At 46.3% G+C, this 19,854-nt stretch overlaps 1 protein-coding gene and 1 long non-coding RNA gene across 14 annotated transcripts in view; one reads left to right on the top strand and one right to left on the bottom strand.

The window, feature by feature from the left end:
* Positions 1-19,854, top strand: part of TNS3 (tensin 3) — a 571,451-nt gene that overhangs the window by 89,307 nt on the left and 462,290 nt on the right. For 11 of the 13 annotated variants that reach the window (XM_059728554.1, XM_059728556.1, XM_059728555.1 and 8 more), the window contains one exon: positions 15,521-15,713. The exons of 1 other annotated variant lie outside the window; for it this stretch is intronic. In XM_059728554.1, coding sequence (XP_059584537.1) covers positions 15,612-15,713 — 102 coding nt within the window. In that variant the 5' untranslated portion in view covers positions 15,521-15,611. Of the gene's footprint in view, positions 1-15,266; positions 15,714-19,854 lie in introns of those variants that run through there. One more of the 13 variants, XM_019485072.2, reaches the window with a different exon arrangement.
* Positions 10,279-14,781, bottom strand: LOC109282598 (uncharacterized). The gene is made up of 2 exons (XR_009462483.1): positions 14,350-14,781; positions 10,279-10,462 (listed from the first exon to the last, which is right to left on the bottom strand). It is a non-coding gene; the product is annotated as an uncharacterized LOC109282598 (long non-coding RNA).

Raw genomic sequence — 19,854 nt, 5'->3', positions numbered from 1 at the left:
CGTTAGGAGTATGGAGCTGGTTAGCAGTCCAAAATCTGTATTGCCTGTCAAATGAAAACATTACTGCAGCCAAGGTCTGTTTCCTGGTATTTCACTGCTGTTTTTTAGTTTGAAAAAAAAGAGGCCTGGAAAATATTAAATGGGTCCCTGAGAGTGTTTTAAAATAATAATAATAATCATCATAATTCTGGAGTTTTGCAGATATTAGCTGTCTTGCATGGCTGTATATTTTGATTGGAAGCCCTGCACAGTTATGTAACGTGTTTGTTCTCTCTTCCTTTCTTGTTAGAGGATTTAAGGCATCTTGAGAGAGGTGTTTTCTAATTCTTTCATCAGTATAATGAAGTAAATTTGGGGTATTTGTTGCTATTCATGAGTAGCTGAAGTGATTTAAAAAAAATCTGAACAAACAACCTGGATATCCATCTAAGCTTAGAGGTGCAGCTTGCTTTGCCTTTTCATGTGTGACTTAAATTTTTAGGTTGATTTAGACGTAAATAAAGGAGAGATTGTGTGTCATAGGTATATGAGATCTGGTATATGATGAGTAATGAAGGAACAATTCAACATGAGACAGCAAGGTTTTGAATGGTTTAGGCCAGGGTGGGCAATTATTTTGAGTGGAGGGCTGCTTACTGAGTTTTGGCAAGCTGTTGAGGGCCTCATGGGTATCCTCACCCCTTGACAGGTGCCCCGCTGCCTGGTCACCATCTTGTGACTGGAAGTCCCGCCCCCTAACTCCTGACCTTTGCCACCAGAAATCCCTCCCCTTGCCTCCAGAAGTACTCCTTTCAGCAAATGGTTTTGCCATCTTGGAACCAGAAAAATACCAAATTATATTCTAAAAACTGAACATCTACAACATTCATTAATTTGATTTAAAAAAATATCTTGTCCTGGTTTACATGTGTTGTGTAATGTACACAGAGGTGATTGTATATAATAGCTTGAAATTAAGTCTTACTCTTGTATATTGGAGGGGTATAGGTTTTGGGGGGCTGTGGGTTTGTGTGTATGTGGGGTGTGGGAGAGGGTGTGGGTGTGTCTGTGGGGACAGATGGGGTGGAGGTGTGGTTGTGGGGTGAGGCAGCATGTGGGGGGATGTGGATATGGGGTTTGTGGGGGGCTGTGTGTGGGGGAATGGTGGCTGGAGTGTGTGAGGGAGTATGGGTGTGGGGTCTGCATGTATGGCAGTGCAAGAGGGGTGTGGGTGCATGTGTATGGTGGGGTGTGCATGCAGGACTCGCCCTATGAACACACACACACACACACACAGAGCAGGGCCCATGCTCTTGTCCAGTATGCAGCTGGGAGCCATGTGGTGCTGGATCAGTGCGCTGACACAAAAGCAGGGAAATGGCTGGGGGCAGGGCGAGGCTGGGCTGCTGCATCCTGCTGCCAACTCCCTCTGGGTCCTATTGCCCCTGGCTCCCATCATCTTTGATAGGCAGCCAGGGGCAGAGAAATATTAATTTTCTAATTTTTTTAGGGGCCCCATCGGCCAGATAGAATGGCCTGGTGGGCTGGATCCAGCCCACAGGCTGCATTTTGCCTGCCCCTGGTTCAGGAGATCTTTATTCCTTTCTAGACTTTCCAGGCTAGAGGATGATTGTAACACACATGTTATTCCATCCATGTTTATTCATTATGTTTTCCCAGATGCAGTCAGGCTAAGTGTGCCACATTTTACTGTCCCTTCAGAATCTCTCACATTTTGAGCCATGAGGAATAGTGTTCTTGGGTACAGAGTGGGGCACTTCCTGAAGATGAATAGCAGAGTTGGGGCCTGATGACATCTTGCTTAAGTTATAAGAAACTTCCCCACTGAACAAAAACTTAGGTTTATTGGTTAAGGATGTGATGAATCCCATTCCAGCCTCCTCCTCACCCTGGGGCTAGTCTGTGTCCCCCTCCCTCAATCTGAGGTGTCTATCACCCCAGTTGCTAAGCAACCAGCTCTGCCTTCATGACTGATGAGAGGGGAGAGCTCTCTATGGTCCTAAGCAGTGACCTCATGGCATGGGGGTAAGGATGGAAGCCAGTCATTCCAAGCAACCAGTGATGCTTCTTAAATGGATTGGCTAGCAGCCAACAACACGTGCCCTGATTGGGTGTAGAGAGTGAGGTCAAACAGGGTATTTAAGGGGTCTTTGACTCTCTCTTGAAATTCATGGATACACCATGAACTGCCTGCTTCCAGAGGAAAGCTCAATCAGCCTCTGGATGATACTTGTGAGTAAACTACAGTAAAAGTTCTGTTAACCGGCATCTTACAAGTCGGCGTGCTCAAGTAACTGGCATGCAAGCTTGTAAGATAAAGTGAAACCGGAAGTGCCCACCGTGGCACTTCCAGTTTCTCTGAGCCCCTACAACCTGGGGCAAAGCACCCTGAGCTACCAGGCCCCCACAGACTGGGGGCATAACAGGCTATGTGGGGCCTGCCTGCCTGTCCCACAGGGCCCTCAGGACCCACAGGAAGGGCAGCAATGCTGTGGGAGGGGCAGCAGGACGCCCCAGATGCGGCAGGATAAGTGGCACCCTGGGCCACTCAAGTGGCATATTTTGTTATCCAGCATCCCCCATTCCTGGGGGATGCCAGATAACAGAGCTTTTACTGTACTTGGAAACTATCTAGATATATATAGCTTGCCGTAATGCAGATGCATGATCAAAGGTTAGCCAGCCACACTGTTTGCTCTAAGGTTATTCTGTGATATTTCTCTATCCTGTACCCTTCCTGATGCCTACTGTCTGTAATCAATAAAGTTCTCCATTGCACCAAGCATGGTGAACTGGCTAGGAGAGGAAGAGGGGCGTGCCTCCATGTCCCCTTGGTCCGGTTGACTAAGGGAGGTTACTTTTTGTGCTTCAGGCTAAAGGAAGCACCTCAGGTTCTCACAGTGGGTCAAGCACCCTCAAGGTCTACAAGGTCTGTGTACCGCAGGGGGCACAGGGCTGAAGACAGACCAGAACCCCTGGATGGTGGCAGCGGTGACCCCAGGCTTGCAGGTTTGCAGGTGTGCTCCAGGAAGGGGGTCAGCTGGATGTGGGGTGACCCCAGGGAGGCACTTGGAGCTTGGTAGGTGGACGGGTGCAGTGGGGTGGGTGGCTCAGTGCAGGAGCGCCTCCTACTGGTGTGCCACAAAGGCTCTTCTTTGAAACAAGAGGGAGAATTTAGGAGAAATGGTGGAGGGGCATGAGAAGCTGGCTAGGGACTGGATTTCCCCTGTAGTTTAAAGTTTGCCTGACTCTGCCCCCAAACAAGCCCAGAAGAAGTGGTTTATTTCCCTTCCCTGATTTCCATCTGTGAGCCAAACCCTGTAGGGTTCCTACAGCTTTGGCTGGGTCAACTGTAGGGATGACATTCTTAGCTCCAAGTGAGAGCTACTTTTGATCAATCCTTTATTTTTGAAGGAGGTTAGAGAAGTTTGGATAAAAAACTTCCATGACAAGAAAGAGGTTCTGTGTAACTTTAGATGTGACTGATGGAGTTAAAAGCACATCCTGGCCGTGTCTACATGGGATGCTGACTGTGCAGTCATTACTGTGCTGCCATTTAGTACTTGTATAAACAAGTACTAAATGACTGTGCAGTAACCTGAGTTACTGTGGAGTAGTGTTGACAAATGGCTTTTTTGTGATGGGCTTGGGCTACTGTGAAGTCAGCATCTCATGTAGATGCGGCCTCGGAGTGTTACAGATTTACTTTCCTTTTCCTACAATCATCTTTTATTACCTATCTATGTATTACCCAGTTCTGTGCTCACTTTGCAATAGAACCCAGCAAATGCTGCTGGATTGGGCCCCTGTGGAAATGAAGGTTTTTGAAAAAGATGTGAGTTCTTATGGAGTAAGTGTCTGTTTCCATGGCAGAGACCACAGCTTGCGTAGGTATTCCAGACCTGGCTGTATACTTGCTAGCTCAGGTACTGGTAAGAACCCAAACAGAGCAGAAGCGGGCTCACCAGCTGTATATTTATCTTGCTTCTCAGGCAGATTTGCTGCCTGTCCTGAGCTCTGAGCTGCTATTGCTACATTGTTACTAGGTGAAGGTGCAGTAACACCTGTGAAGATGCATCTGTTATAAAACTGGTGTGAAATAACAAGTGGGCTTGCTGTATTGAGTATGGAATTCACTCAGGGAAAATTATGGATAATAAACCTAGTTTTTCTGACAAGGAATATAAACCTATGGAGTTGAGGAAAATAAATGTAATTTACCTGGACTTCTAGAAAGGCTACATCTGGAGTACTGTGTTTAGTTTTGGGCACCCCATTAAAGAAGGGATGTATGCCACAAATATCTGACCTGAAGTCTGTAAGTATGGTACATTATTGAAGTGACTGGAGAAAAGCTGTTGATGTGTTACATAATGATTTGAGAAGGGACTGATAGCATCTGAGACAACATATTGCACCTTGAAAAAAACACCCTGCATACTTAGGCCTGGATATGACTGTTTAACTCAACCTGCCAGTGTGTAATTGGACTATTGTTTATACAGACCTTGAAGGATTGTGGGTTAGGCTACATGGGGGGCAAGGAGAAAGGGATTTGGTGGTAGGGGTCTGCTACAGACCCCCACATCAAGGGGAAGAAATAGATGCGGGGTTCCTGAGGCAGCTCTCAGAGGCCATAAAAGCTAAAGAGGCGGTAGTCATGGGGGACCTAAACTACCCAGACATCTGCTGGGAGACACAGACGGCAAAGTCCCACCGCTCACGCAGGTTTCTAACCTGTGTACAGGACCTCCACCTGACACAGGAGGTACATGGTCCCACTAGGGGGAATGCCATACTGGATCTGGTATTGGCAACAGGGGATGACATGGTAGGGGACCTACAGATTGGTAGCCATCTGGGGGACAGTGATCACCTAGTAATAGAATTCACCATAAGACGTCGAGTGGGTAAGGTAACTAGTAGGGTGAAAGTGCTAGACTTTAGGAAAGCTGATTTAAATGAACTCAGGCGATTAGTCAAGGACGCACTGCAGAGTAGGAGTTTTGAAATGATGGGAGCCCAAGAAGGGTGGCTGTGCCTTAAGGAAACGATCCTTCGGGCACAAAGCAAGACAATCCCCATGCGGGGTAAAAGAGGGAAAGGGGCCAGGAGGCTTCCCTGGCTGACCAGAGAAATCCAGGGCAGCCTAAGGGCCAAAAGGGGAGCACACAAAAAGTGGAAACAAGGAGAGATCACCAAAGACGAATATACCTCCTCTGCTCGTGCTTGTAGGGAGGCAGTTAGACGGGCCAAAGCTACCATGGAGCTGAGGATGGCATCCCAAGTAAAGGACAACAAGAAATTGTTTTTTAGATATATTGGGAGTAAAAGGAAGGCCCAGGGAGGAATAGGACCCCTGCTAAATGGGCAGAAACAATTGGTGACGGACAGGGGGGACAAGGCTGAACTCCTCAACGAGTTCTTTGCCTCAGTGTTCCGAAGCGAGGGGCACGACAAGTCTCTCACTGGGGTTGTAGAGAGGCAGCAGCAAGGCGCCAGACTTCCATGCGTAGACCCTGAGATGGTGCAGAGTCACTTGGAAGAACTGGATGCCTTTACGTCGGCAGGCCCGGATGAGCTCCATCCAAGGGTGCTGAAGGCACTGGCCGACATCATTGCAGAGCCACTGGCGGGAATATTCGAATGCTCGTGGCGCACGGGCCAAGTCCCAGACAACTGGAAAAGGGCCAATGTGGTCCCCATTTTCAAGAAGGGGAGGAAGGAGGGACCCGGGCAACTATAGGCCAGTCAATCTCACCTCCATCCTTGGCAAAGTCTTTGAAAAAATTATCAAGGCTCAAATATGCGAGAGCCCGGCAGGACAAATTATGCTGAAGGGAAACCAGCACGGGTTTGTGGGAGGCAGATCATGCCTGACCAATCTAGTCTCTTTTTATGACCAGGTTACGAAATGCCTGGACACAGGAGGAGGGGTGGATGTCGTATACTTAGACTTCAGGAAGTCCTTCGATACGGTATCCCACCCCATACTGGTGAACAAGCTAAGAGGCTGTGACTTGGATGAGTACACAGACAGGTGGGTGGCGAATTGGCTGGAGGGTCGCACCCAGAGAGTCGTGGTGGATAGGTTGGCTTCGACCTGGAAGGGTGTGTGCAGTGGGGTCCCGCAGGGCTCGGTCCTTGGACCAATACTCTTTAATGTCTTCATCAGCGACTTGGACGAGGGAGTGAAATGTACTCTGTCCAAGTTTGCAGATGACACAAAGCTATGGGGAGAAGTGGACATGCTGGAGGACAGGGAACAGCTGCAAGCAGACCTGGACAGGTTAGACAAGTGGGCAGAAAACAACAGAATGCAGTTCAACAAGGAGAAATGCAAAGTGCTGCACCTAGGGAGGAAAAATGTCCAGCACACCTACTGCCTAGGGAATGACCTGCTGGGTGGCACAGAAGTGGAAAGGGATCTTGGAGTCCTAGTGGACTCTAAGATGAACATGAGTCGGCAGTGTGACGAAGCCATCAGAAAAGCCAATGGCACTTTATCGTGCATCAGCAGATGCATGACGAATAGGTCCAAGGAGGTGATACTTCCCCTCTATCAGGCGTTGGTCAGACCGGAGTTGGAGTTCTGCATGCAATTCTGGGCACCACAATTCAAGAGGGATGCAGATAACCTGGAGAGGGTCCAGAGAAGGACCACTCATGTGGTTAAGGGCCTGCAGACCAAGCCCTACGACGAGAGACTAGAGAAACTGGACCTTTTCAGCCTCCACAAGAGAAGGTTGAGAGGCGACCTTGTGGCTGCCTATAAGTTCATCACGGGGGCACAGAAGGGAATTGGTGAGTATTTATTCACCAAGGCGCCCCCGGGGGTTACAAGAAACGATGGCCACAAGCTAGCAGAGCGCAGATTTAGATTGGACATTAGGAAGAACTTCTTCACAGTTCGAGTGGCCAAGGTCTGGAACGGGCTCCCAAGGGAGGTGGTGCTCTCCCCTACCCTGGGGGGTCTTCAAGAGGAGGTTAGATAAGCATCTAGCTGGGGTCATCTAGACCCAGCACTCTTTCCTGCCTATGCAGGGGCTTGGACTCGATGATCTATTGAGGTCCCTTCCGACCCTAACATCTATGAATCTATGAAAGAATGTGACGTACTGCGGAAATGTCTAATATTGTTCTTGGTCCTATCTTTTCTAAGTACTTGAAGGAGAAGGTGATTAGAACGTGGTTAGTAGGGCTGTGCGAAACGGCTCCGTTCCGTTTCACCTTGTGTTTTGATGGTTTGAAGAAAAAGTGTTTTGTCTCGAATTTCATTTCAAGTCAAAACAGCTGTTCCATTCCATTCTGTCAAAACAGAAGGCTGTTTTGACACTGTTTCGAGTTTTGCTGGTGATGAGAAGTCAGCCCAGCTGGGCTGCTTCCCGGTGCCCCATGCTAGATTGCTCCGGGGGTGGGAAGCAGCCCAGTGGGGATGCTTTCTGGTGCCTCGCGTTAGATCGTGAGCATGTGATCTAGTGCGGGGCACCGGGAAGCAGCCCCACTGCTCTGCGTCCCACCCCCAGAGCGATCTAGCACAGGGATGGGAAGTCAACCCAGCTGGACTGAGTTCCCATCCCCAGCCTATGGTCAAAATGTTTCAACTTTCGAAACATTTCGACCAACCTCGTTTTGTTTTGAGGCTATTTCAACAGCCTTTGTTTCGTTCTGATTTTGCTGTTTCGACCTCGAAATTGGTCAAAACAACGTCAGAACGAAACAGCTGGCAAAATTTCGCACAGCCCTAGTGGTCAGCTTGGATTCACCAGGGGCAAGTCATACCTGACCAACCTGATTGCCTTCTATGACAAGGTGACTGGCTCTGTGGATGTGGGGAGACCAGTAGATATAATTACCTTGATTTTTAGCAAGGCTTTTGATAGTGTCTCCCACAGCATTCTTGCTGGCAAGCTAAGGAAGTACCGACTAGTTGAATAGACTGTAAGGTGGATAGAAAACTGGCTGGAGTGCTGGGCTCAGAGAGTTGTAGTCAATGGCTGAATGTCTAGTTGGCAGCCAGTATCAAGTGGAGTGCTCTGAGGCCAGTTTTCTTCAATATCTTCATCACAACCTGAAAGATGGCATAGAGTGCACCCTCAGCACGTTTGGAGATGACACCAACCTGGGAAGAGTATTAGATACAATGGAGGGTAGGGCTAGGATTCAGAGTGACCTAAACAAATTGGAGGATTGGGCCGAAAGAAATCTCATGAGGTTCAGCAAGGATAAGTGCAGAGTCCTGCACTTAGGACAGAACAATCCCATGCACCGGTACCTGCTGGGGGCTGACTGGCTGGACAGCAGCTCTGCAGGAAAGGACTTTGGGGTTACAGTGGACAATTAGGTAAATATGAGCCAGCGGTGTGCCGTTGTTGCCAAGACAGTTAATGGCATACTGGACTTCATTGGTAGGTGTGTTGCCAGCAGGTCAATGGAAGTGATTATTCAACTCTATTCCATACTGGTGAGGATATACATCTGGAGTACTGTGTTTAGTTTTGGGCACCCCATTACAGAAGGGATGTGAATTAGAGATAGTCTAGCAGAGGGCAACAAAAATGGCGAGGGGCTGGGGTACTTGACTTATGAGGAAAGACTGAGGGAACTGGGCTTATTTAGTCTGAGGAGAAGACTGAGAGAGGGTTTAATTACAGCATTCAGTTACCTGAAGGGGAATTTGAAAGAGGACAGAGCTAGATTGTCCTCAGTGATGACAGAACAAGGATCAACGGTCTCAAGTTGCTGCAAGGGAAGTTTAGATTAGATATCTTACTATGAGGGTAATAAAACACTGGAACAGGCTGCCCAGAGAAGTGGAGGAAGCTCCATCCTTGTTTTCAGAACCTGGATAGACAAAGCTTTGGCTGGGATGATCTAGGTGGAGATGGTCCTGCTTTGAGCAGGGGGTTGGACTATATCAGCATTTCTCAACCGGTGGTTCGCAAGAATATTTTAAAGGGTTGTGAGCAGGTTTCCAGAAAAACCTGTAAAAGCACAACTTTCCCTTTGTAGGCTGGCAGTGTTCCAGAATGCAAGCAGCTGTTTGAGATGCTTGGAGGCAGCAGCCACCAATGTGTCTATGCACACAGATGCATGTGGCTAGCATAGAGCAGGGCTAGGTTTTGGGAGCAGCCCCAGCCACTGGACACAGGTAAGTGAATGGGAAGCAGAGGATGGAAGTCCAAGGGACTGTTTGGAGGGCTGTGGGGGGCATATGTGTGTGTACCTGCTTGCCTGCCTGCCTGCCTGCCGGCACTGGGGACAGTGGCTGGGCACAGGGCTGTGGCTGGGCAGGAGAAACTGGGAGAATCAGGAGGGGAAAGAGGCAGGAGGCTCTTTCACAGCAGGGAGCTGTGTGCCTTGCCTGGTGGCATGGGGCAGTGCCCATACATGAAGGGGCCCACACTCGCTGCTGAAGCAGGATGGAGGCAGCTGGGGGCCCCCTCTGGCAGGGCTGGAGGGGGCAGAGGGCTGTGGCTTGTGGGTGAGGGGCACCAGCAGGACCAAGGAGGGCAGGGGACTGTGGGTCAGGCACCGGCAGGGTCAGAAGTGTGTGAGTCAAGACAACCTAAACCCCTGAGTCAAGACAAGCCATTGATCTTGGCAAATGGGTCTAGGTATGAAAAAGGTTGAGAACCACTGGACTGGATGACCTCTTGAGGTCCCTTCCAACTCAAACTTTCTCTGATTCTATGATCTGTGAATCATAGAATCAGATTCTATGTGCATCTATGAATCTCTGAATCTCTGTAGCCCTTAGCATTATGAGCAGTAATGCCCCATGCATGTAATGTAATGCATTAGTGTTTGTACAGAACACTTCTAAGTGAGCTTTTGCTCAAAATAAATCAAAGGCTGATTTCCTACATTTAAAGATCACTTTTCTATGCTCTGGAAGAAAACTACATGCCACTTTTTTCCAAAAATGAGCTGGTCTCTTCATGTCCAAACTGTAAAATTAAAACCTGTCTCTTAGTGCAGACTCCTTTGGTTAGCAAGAATCTTTTGCACAGTTAACACAGTACAGAAACAAACCCTAGGTGCAGAGGGGAGCTGAATACAACAAAAACAGAAGGCTAAGATACATAACTCTGACAGATGGGCAGTACTTAAGGTCTGAACCTGCACCCACTCAACTCAATGGAAGCACTGTCAAGCTGCAGAAGAAGCAGTCTGAATGACTGCTGTTCTGCTGTTATTTCTCTAGTTGCCTTGGAACAGAAGCAGGACTCTTAAATACATATCATTCTTATGGTACTTGGAAAGAATAATAGCACCTTAAGGAAAATGTTTATATTGTCTGAGTAATCCCTCTCTCAACAAATAATTTACTATAATTTCATTAATGACTCCAGACCAGTGCATTTCCTGGAGACTTGATGGCAGTCTCCCTGCTAATGACCCTCATCTTTGCCTCAGGCCATTAGTTCTCTCAGCTGGTCATTATTCTTCAGGAAGTGACCTAGGAACCAAGCACAATTAGTGAGTTAATTTGAATTCATTTCACATTAGAGTATTGTTTGCTGTTTCTTTTCACATTCTCCCAATAGTGTTTTACCATTTCCCATCCCCCCACCCCTGACACTTTTTTTTTTTTTGGTGGGGGTGGGGAACTCTTCTCTGTAGATTGAAACCCATCTGTTCTAACCTCAAGCAACATTGAAAAAAGTGGGAGTGATGACATAGTTAAGTAAATGCATGAAAACAAGGCAAAGCATAAATAGATTCCTTACTTGAGAAACAAACTGTTGGTTGCGTTGCCCAGCTGACGTATAAATAAAAGAATACTTGGCTATTGATTCTTCTGTAAAGACCCTTTTTAGTGTACATTATGGGTTACCCGGAGCCGTGTTAAGCACCTTGAATTCCCAGTTAATAATTGCTGAGGGCTTTCAACATCTCAGGGACATGTTATGCGTCTTGTTTAATTAGAACCTGACCACTAGGTCTCTGCTAATTTACTGTACTTTACTTATCGTGTGATAGTGATCTGTGAGCAATAGCATGCCTAAGTTTTTTGTTGGGGGGGAGGAGGAGGGAGAGGGTGACTGGGGCACCAGTGCCAGGTGCTGACGTAGAAAGGGATGCATACACAGTAGTTGCCACATTGCTGGCCCAGCTAGTATCATTGACAGCTTGGCTGCAGCTGCTGCTTTATGTGCCACTGGTGCTCAGGATACAGAACTGCCCAGTTATGGCTGTGTCAGTGAGTATCTATATACAGACACCACAGCTGTCAACTGAGCTGCACACATAAGTTAGAATCTAGAAGATCTTGTGATTTTTGGCTTTCAAAGAAACCTTTATGTTCTATCTTAAGGTGTAATAAGGATTACATGAGCTGTTCTCACACATTCAGATGCCTGGTAGAATTCTCCTGGATTTGTTTTCCTGGTAGAAAAAACTTACGTGGAGATGCCTGAACAGACATTTGAATAGCAGAAAGCTTGTAGTTCTGATACTGTGCAACCAGGGGACCCTTGTGTACATATATAAGCAGGCTCCACAGGCTTTCTCAGTCTGTCTGAAGAAAGGTGGCAGCAGTAGAAAGAGCATCCCTGATTGGCTGATGCAAGCTGCTCAGGGTCAACTTGTGTCTCCCTGCAGCACAATGTGGGGATGGTAAAGAGGGCAAGTTCTGCTCCTTTCGTGGCTGGAGCTATAGAGTCCTGCAAGCAACACATCGTCTTCCTGGGGGCGGAAAGCAAAGCACCCTAGGATGCTGGTGGACTGTGCTCTGGCTTCTCTCAGAATACAATGTGTACAAGCATTCAGTCTCCCAAGAGAAACTCTCCTGGGAATGATTTAACCCTGCTTGTCCCCAGGTTATTTTTCTCCCAGAGTGGCCATTTTTGCCCTTGGAGAAAAATTCTGAACATCTGTACACTCGTGGTTTCTCCTGAGAGAGCAGTGACTCTCCCAGGAGAAACTGAATATCTGTGCATGGTCATGATCTCTTTGTAGGTTAGACACTAATAACAAGCTATTCAAAAGCACTTGAGTTTCTACCCAGTAAAGGGTAATGACAATTTATGTACATCACAGTCATTGTTAAGTCTGTATGTAAATGCAATAGCCATATTCTGCAGTGTGGCTTTCTCTTCCCCTCCAGTTCCACTAACCAGGGGCTTAAGAGTCACCTACTGGCTTTGAGCTAATGTTATTGGTTCATTTTGCACAGGCATATCAGAGGCATTTAAATCTTGGACCTGCTTCACTGAGGTTTGCAAACCATTTGGCAAAATGAGCCCTGTTCAGAGGATAGTTGGGACTTTTATAGCTGAGCCAAAATGGTAAAGAAATGAAAATCACAACTTGGGTAGCATTAAATAGCAGAAGTTATTCAAAAGAGGTTCAGAGGTACTTTTCAGCTGCATTGTAGAACCTCTATCATCAGTTATTGCACAGCAGAGGCATAACTAGTATTTTTGACACCCTGGGCAAGAGACAGGGTAAGAGTGGAAGGCATGGATAACTGGTACCTCCTGAGATCGGCACAATTTGTGGGCGGCAGCATTGGCAGTAGGGTTGGCAAGTGGCGACCACCAGCAGAAGCCAGCAGTGGGGGTGGGGGCAGGTGGCGAGTGGCAACCACCTGCAGAAGCCGGCAGCAGCATAGGCATTGGCGTGGTGGTGAGCAGCAACCACCTGCAGAAGCTGGCGGCAGCAGTGGCATGGCAAGCATCAACCACCTACAGAAGCCGGCGGCAGCGGGGGAGAGGGGTGGCGAGTGGCAACCACCTGCCAAAGCCAGCGGGGGTGGTCAATCTCAGGGGGGGCCTATGCCTCACCATGCCCCGCCTACCAATCACCTATGCTGGAAGGCCCAGCTGAAGGGTACCAAGTGAGAGAGCAAACAGGTGCTGAATTGCTGTTGCTCATGCTGTGAGCTCCCTGCATTGTGGGTGCTGTCCCATGGGATTGCTGGGGATGGCCATTCTTATAACTCTAAATGTGGCTTCCATGGGCGTGTCCTCATGAGTGGGAGTGTTCATTCCCCAGAGGCAACTAGCAGTGGCACAAATACATGCTACTGCTAGTTGTCCCTGGGGAATGCCCCTGCACGCATGCTCTGGCACACAGCAAGTTGCCCTGGATGGGGTAGGGGAGGCTGGGGCCAACATCTGGGTTGGCCCTAGCAGCCTTATCGTGCATCCTGGGGGCCTCCTAGAATTCCAGCATCAGCAATCTGGACACGTGGGGCCTGGCCAGGATCCAGAGCATGGCTCTAGCCAGCCAAGCTCTAGGTTTGGGCGGTGCATACTGCCTTCACTTGCAACGCCCCGGTTTTTTCTAACATGGGCTTTTTTGACACCGGGATCCCCCAGTGTAAAAAAAATAACCCCATGCTGCACATTAGCAGTGCACGGAGCACCTGCATGTGTGGTGTGGATGGTTTGCAGCACCACAGGTGGGTCTACGGTGCCACAAACCCACACGCGCATGCTTGTCTGGACACACCACATAAGTGTATTCCTCAAATAGGCCAGCAGAGAGTTTGAGGGCAAGGTTAGCATTAATTTTGAAACCCAAAGAATTTTCACAAGAAATCTATTCATTTAATTAACTGTCGCATGTTTGAATAACAAACAACCAACCTTCCTGTGATTTGAGACTTTCCAATGATAGGTTTACACAGCAATATTAGACTTTGGTGCTTTCTGTACCTATAGATTTGAATAATACTTTTGTTTGTGAAATTACCCTCTCTGACCTTGCTCTTTTCACTGTGCTCCCTACCTGGTAGTTAAACTTCAGTCTATGTGAATGGAACATTCAAGTGGCAACAAGGGGGTATTTTTGTACAACAATTATTTTCACTGCATAAATCATCAGAGAAGTGTGGTCATGGTGCATCTTACAGTCACCACCTTCACAAATAGTTAATGCACATGTGAGTTTCAGCATATGCCTGAAAGCCACACTGGCCATTAGAAGGCTTCAGAGGTACAAGTTCTCAGCACATACACTAACATAGAGAACTGTGAAGCTATTTAGACTAAATAAAGCAACAGACATGGTGCCCAGAAAATGTCTAGGGAATTATGGTATGTCTTGGGTCATTTTATGAGGTGTGAGGCAAGGTAATTTAATCCACTCTCCAGATGCATTTTGTGTAGACTTCCTGTCACAGTGGGTTCCTGAAAACAGTTAGGCCTTGAAGGGACTACTCCAATACAAATAAAGAATGAGAGTGAGGAAAGTGGAGTTTGAGTGGAACTTAACATGCATTAAGGAAAGAAAAAGTTTCTTGAGCTGAACCCTTCAATGCTAACTATCAGCTCAGTGCAAAATGCCCATTAATTATTAAAACTTTTCAGACTAATGGTAATACGAAAATGGACAAACCTGGGGAGTCCTTTTCTTCTGGAGTCATTGTAAAAAGATACTGCTATGCCACTTGTAGTCAAACATGAATAGTTATAGAAATACACAAGAAAAAAATCCACCATTACTTAGTTGTTCCGCAGCACATCTGAGAGATTTAAAAATTAAGCATCCCAAGCCCCCTATAAAATAAGAAAATATTGTATTACATCTCACCCCAACCCTGCTGAAGGGTGAAGTGAAGCACAGAAAAATAAGTGGCTAAATTTTCAGATGTAGTTTTTAATAGTGTGAGTTTGAGGCTTTAGATACCTCTGTCCTGGGGGTTTCAGTGGGAGCTGCAGGTTCTCAGAACTTGTGATAATCAGTCAGGTTTTCTCTTTTCCAGTTCTGTGGCGCTGAAAATTAAAAGCTCAAAAATACTCTTCACTCTTGAAATTCTAATTTGCAGGGGATGGTGTGTATCTTTTGCAGAGGGAACTAAAATACTTGCCTCTGACTTCCCAGTACTGTGCTTTAATCATATGACTCATCTTCCTCCCCATTAGCAGTTACCATCATTTTACCAGCGAGAAAAGTGAGTTATGTTAAAAATCAAGTGGGATTAATTAATGGGCCCTGGCAGACAGACTGCACAAAGAAGCAGGAAATTCCTCCAGATACTTCCTTCTGAAATTCTGCTTTCAAAGCCATTCTTGGTGTTGACTTTAACCATTACTCATTCTCAAATTACTCTGGTATTATCAGCTTGCCTTAGTGAAAGATTGTTGGATAGCTCTTTTCTTCTTTGCAAAAGCAGAACACCCTCCAAAACAGACTGTTTTCCAAGTTGCTAGTTTCCTTGTTATTGTATCCATACCACTGAGTGATCCAAAAACCCTCCCACCAGGATAGGAAAGGCAAAGTTCCCCAGCTGGAGACATAGCTTTAGACACTAGCACTCTTATTTGTTGTCCCGACCTCAGAGAGGGCACTGGGTGGTCAGCATGGGATTCAGATAACAAAAGGGAAAAGACAGAAAGAGAAAGAGCTTTGAGAACAGTGAAACCAATGACAACAAAAGTACTTCAACCTTTCTCGGTAGACAGAAGCAAAAGGTCAAGTCTAGGCAGGGCTGGGCTTGGGTTTTGATGCTTACTCTCAGTGAAGGGTGCCAGGTTCAAAGCAACTTAAGCAGGGTGTCTCCTTCTAGGACTGCAGAAATGTGGAGCTGATGGGTTCCTTTCAATGAACTGGATTAAAGGGGCTGAAAGGGCTGGCGTATCAGGAGCCAGGAGTGCCTAATGGTCTTCAGGGGGAGCCTGGCTTGCCTGAGAGATGAAATTTGCACAGTGCCCTTGGATGATCATCATTTGATACAAGACAAGGCTGAGACCATGATTCAGGTATGTGGAATTTGCATACAAATCCAAATAATTAATAGAACTGTGGGTTGGGACAGCAGAAACGAAGAGAAGCAGGTCAGATTACTTCATGCTACCGAACTTGTTTAAAAGCTGCAGTTGTCCTTTTGTTCTAACTCAGAGAGCCTGCAGTGTGTGAATGATATAGTGTTATGTGGTTATGTACAACTAGGTGCAGCATATGTATCTTCATTAGTGAAAACAAACAGAAGTCCTGTCAAGAGCAGAACAGTTGAAATCCATACCGTTCCCTGCACTACATCTGCAATAAAAAAAAAAAAAGTTTCTGTTACCACTAGTTGAAATCCAAACTTGTATATGCAAAAACTGCAGCAGGACTTCTTTAATTCCTGGTAATCACAGATTGATGCCTTAGTGGGTGAATGAATATTGTGATTTAGTGAACAGGTAGCCCCCAGCCTTCCTCCAAGCATCGTGGATGTATAATCACTTTCCTGTTTGTGTGTGTGTGTGTGTGTGTGTGTGTGTGTGTGTGTGTGTGTGTGTGTGTGTGTACCTTGGCTGTGAGCCAATTGGCTGACTATAGAAAACAGCCTGTCAGCTGGCTGATATATGAAAAGCACAGAATGTGCAAATGACAACAATCATCATTTGGTTTTCTTCATGAGACTTAAAATAAAAAATAGTTCAGGAATGCTTATGTGTGCTTTAACTGCTTTTCTGTGCACTTTGATGAATTTTTAGCATTGCAGACTAAACCAGACAGTTTCTAACTGAAGATGAAAGCTTTGTTCTAACTGATTTGTGGTTTTATGCACTTTGGAGCCTGAGTGCTCCACATGCAGTCGCTGTTTTAATAAATGCCCATTATTCTCTCCCTGCCCCTACTGCATTGGCTTGAGCTGTAGTTGTCAAACTTCTCAGGCCTGATGCACCAGTGCATTGCTCGGGTTATACGCCAGTTTGAGTGGGGATACTGGCAAAATCTGGAAGAGCACAAGGGACTCTCTCTCTCTCTCTCTCTCTCTCTCTCTCTCTCTCTCTCTCTCTCTCTCTCTCTCTCTCTCTCTCTCAGTTAGCCAGCTTTATCATATTTTTAATAATATATGCACCTAAAGTGTGATAGCTTTGTGTGAAAGCTATATAACAAGAACCACTGTAAGGATGGTTAGGCCATTTTGGAGGATTTTAGGTAATACACTCAAACTTTTGACATATATCAAGATTTTGCCCAACTTTAAAAAAAATATATTTTTCATGCCTGAGGTCCCATTCACTTCCTAGTTCTGACAAAGGACTGCAAAGGGAAAGTGCTACAGTTATCCACATCAGGGAGGTCAAAAATTGCTCATCTTTTCAGGTACAGTTATGGAAAGAAATTGGCAGGGATTGCACTGGAAAGCTGGTTGTTGTTCCAGCCTAACATTGCTAATGCCAGAGGGTCAGACAAGCATCCAGGCTTTGGGGTTGTGAACCAAACCAACCCCTGAACATCTGGAGTTTTTCAAACTGTCTTCTGTGTTGTTCCTTGGAACCCCAACCCAACCAAACGTTTAAATAAATGGTTCATTTTCAGCACGTGCTTTGCGGAATTGGCATTTGTACCAGACCTAGCCTTGCTCTCTTCTATGGTGCAATGTAATGTGCCATTCTCTATTAATTCAACTCTCTACTTCTGTTGAAACCATTTAGCAATGGTAACTCAGAAGCTTAGGTACAGGTAAAATGCTGTGTTGTGGATAGTCTCATTATAGCCATGCAATGAATGGTGACTGTCAGTTTCACACATCTTCTGAACATCTGGCTATCTGTGTCAATGCAGCTTCTAAGATATCAATTTATCAAGCAGTTTTAAATAACTAGCTTTTTAAAAAGCTGTCAGAAAAATATTTTGCCTCTAAAGCAGGTGATTTCCTACTAAACATTACCTTAGAGGTTTGCAACATTTTTGGGCAGAGTGCCAAAAACACCCACAACGTCAGTTTGTAAAATGTTGGTATGCCAGGGGCAGATGGCAGGGGAGCCACAAGGCGCACATGACAAGCAAAATGCTTTTGCGTGCTATGCTCTGGCACCCGTGCGGGGGGCTGCCTACCTCTGCCCTAAGGGGCAGGATAACCAATATTCACTGTTGAACAAGAGAGTCAAACATCATAAACCAGTGAACAAGGTATTTTAGGGGACTTTCAGAGGCTTCTAAAACATAATGGGTGTAACTTTCTGCTCCCTCCTGGGCTTATAATTAGACCCTTGATACTGACCCAAAAGGAGCCCGGATTAAGAGATGGGGGGTTATTAGCATAAATTAATTTGCACTACAGTAGCAACTAAGGCCCAGGACCCCATGTTGCTAGGTGCTGTGCAGACATAAAAGAAAAAGATAATGGATTAAGAGTTCTTGGGTGTAAGGAACAGTGGTTTCCTCTGTTTTGTATGTCAATGTGGACACTGTTGGTGTGTCCCTTGTGAGTATGAAGGGTGTGTCACGACCCAGTGATTTTGGTGCCTCGGCACTATGGAATTTTCTTGTCACATGAGAGCCTCTTGCACAGCTAGGGTTTTGCTGCATAGAGAACCTGCGTGCAGGAGAGAGTTCCCGCCAATTTGCAGCTGTCTTTGCAGGATGCATTTTCCCTTTGCAGCACAGAAGTGCACGGTGCAAAGAGTTCCCGCCATTCGGATGTAAATTTGTGTCCCGCTATTGGCTAGTGCTAAATTATTCACACGCAGTGGCCGGTAATTGGCTTGCTGGCCATTTAAAAACTAGCGTGACTTCCACCCAAGTTGAAGAGCTTTGAGCGCACTGCAGAGTGCCTCGAAAGAGATCCGACTTGCGGCTAGCTGATCGATAGACTGATCACCTATCGATCCCTCTTCCCGTCGCCGAACGCAGTCCCAGACGTACCCTTTTCCTGCCGGCTTGAGTTACGGACGGATTTACTGGCATTGGCCTCGCCAGCTGGAGCAACTCACATTGTTGTCCAGACGACCGAACCGTTTCCGTCACAGCCACCCGCGACATAAGTAAAGCTTTTTACAACCATTAAACCTCGTCTGCCTCTCCATTCACCAGCCCGCCCTGACGAACGAGTAATTTCTGAATCACCTCGAGTCGGCTCAGCCCGGCCGAGATAGGGTGATTCTGGCTCTCACTGATAGGATCACAGTGCTGCTCTATTGCTTCCTCAAAATGTGTTATTACTGGCTCGTCATGGCAATCCAGGATGGAAAGTTTGCAGTGCATGGCTTCTTGCATGTTGTAAGCATCACCTGGCAGTGGCTCCTCTTGAGCTGGTTTTCTCCTCCAGACTCCTTTCTCCCTTCCTTGCTACTTGTCCTTTGGTAGCTTGAAAAGATCACCTTACCTTACACACTGAAATAGGAATAAGAAGACCCGTAGAGCCTCATTCTGTTTTCCCATTGTATTGACTATGTGTGCAGGAGAAGTGATAGTGAAAGACAGCCAAACACGCAGGCATAGAAAAAGGGCCCTAACAGGCATTCCTGCAAAAATCAGTCAGTGAGGAATCACTCCTATTTGATGACAGCAGTAACATTGAAAGAGAAATACTGCAAACCAATCACGTCAGCAATATTCTTCCAACCCTGAATATAGTTAGTATTTGAGGATGTATGGAAATGTACCCATCTGTAAGAGGGAATCCCTTAATGGAGACTGTTAATAATTTGCATATGGAATCCACTGCAGCAAATCGCCCAATAAATGTTTCAAAAGGTCTAGACCTTTCTATAAAAATATTAATATTTATAGTTACTTTACAGCATATAGGTTAAAAAATAAAAAGGGCAGCAGCTGCTGAGCCAGAACAGGACTTTACCAAGATGAGAATCAATTTGGCTAAATGACTTACCAAGTTGCATGAAAATAATGGGCTTGTTTCTACTTTTATTTAGACCAGCTTTAAGTCATGGCTAAGTCCCCTAAACTAATGAAAGTATATCCATTTAAAATTAGTATGAGTGATGGGAAAAGCAGGGCCATTATGGTTACTAAATTATTTTAAGTGATGGTGCCATCTGTCCAGCTGACAGAGGCTCCAATTAGGGCTTTTAGCCTGGGATATGAAAACATATATAGGCAGAGAGGGTTAATTTCCCTGGCACTCCCCTTTGAAAAACACAAAAGGGACAAAAAGCAGAA

The sequence above is a fragment of the Alligator mississippiensis genome, chromosome 5, assembly GCF_030867095.1.
Source record: "Alligator mississippiensis isolate rAllMis1 chromosome 5, rAllMis1, whole genome shotgun sequence".
In the NCBI taxonomy this organism is placed as follows: Eukaryota; Metazoa; Chordata; order Crocodylia; family Alligatoridae; genus Alligator; species Alligator mississippiensis.
Note: the sequence above shows the minus strand (reverse complement) of the source record. Positions and strands in the feature narration are given on the sequence as shown.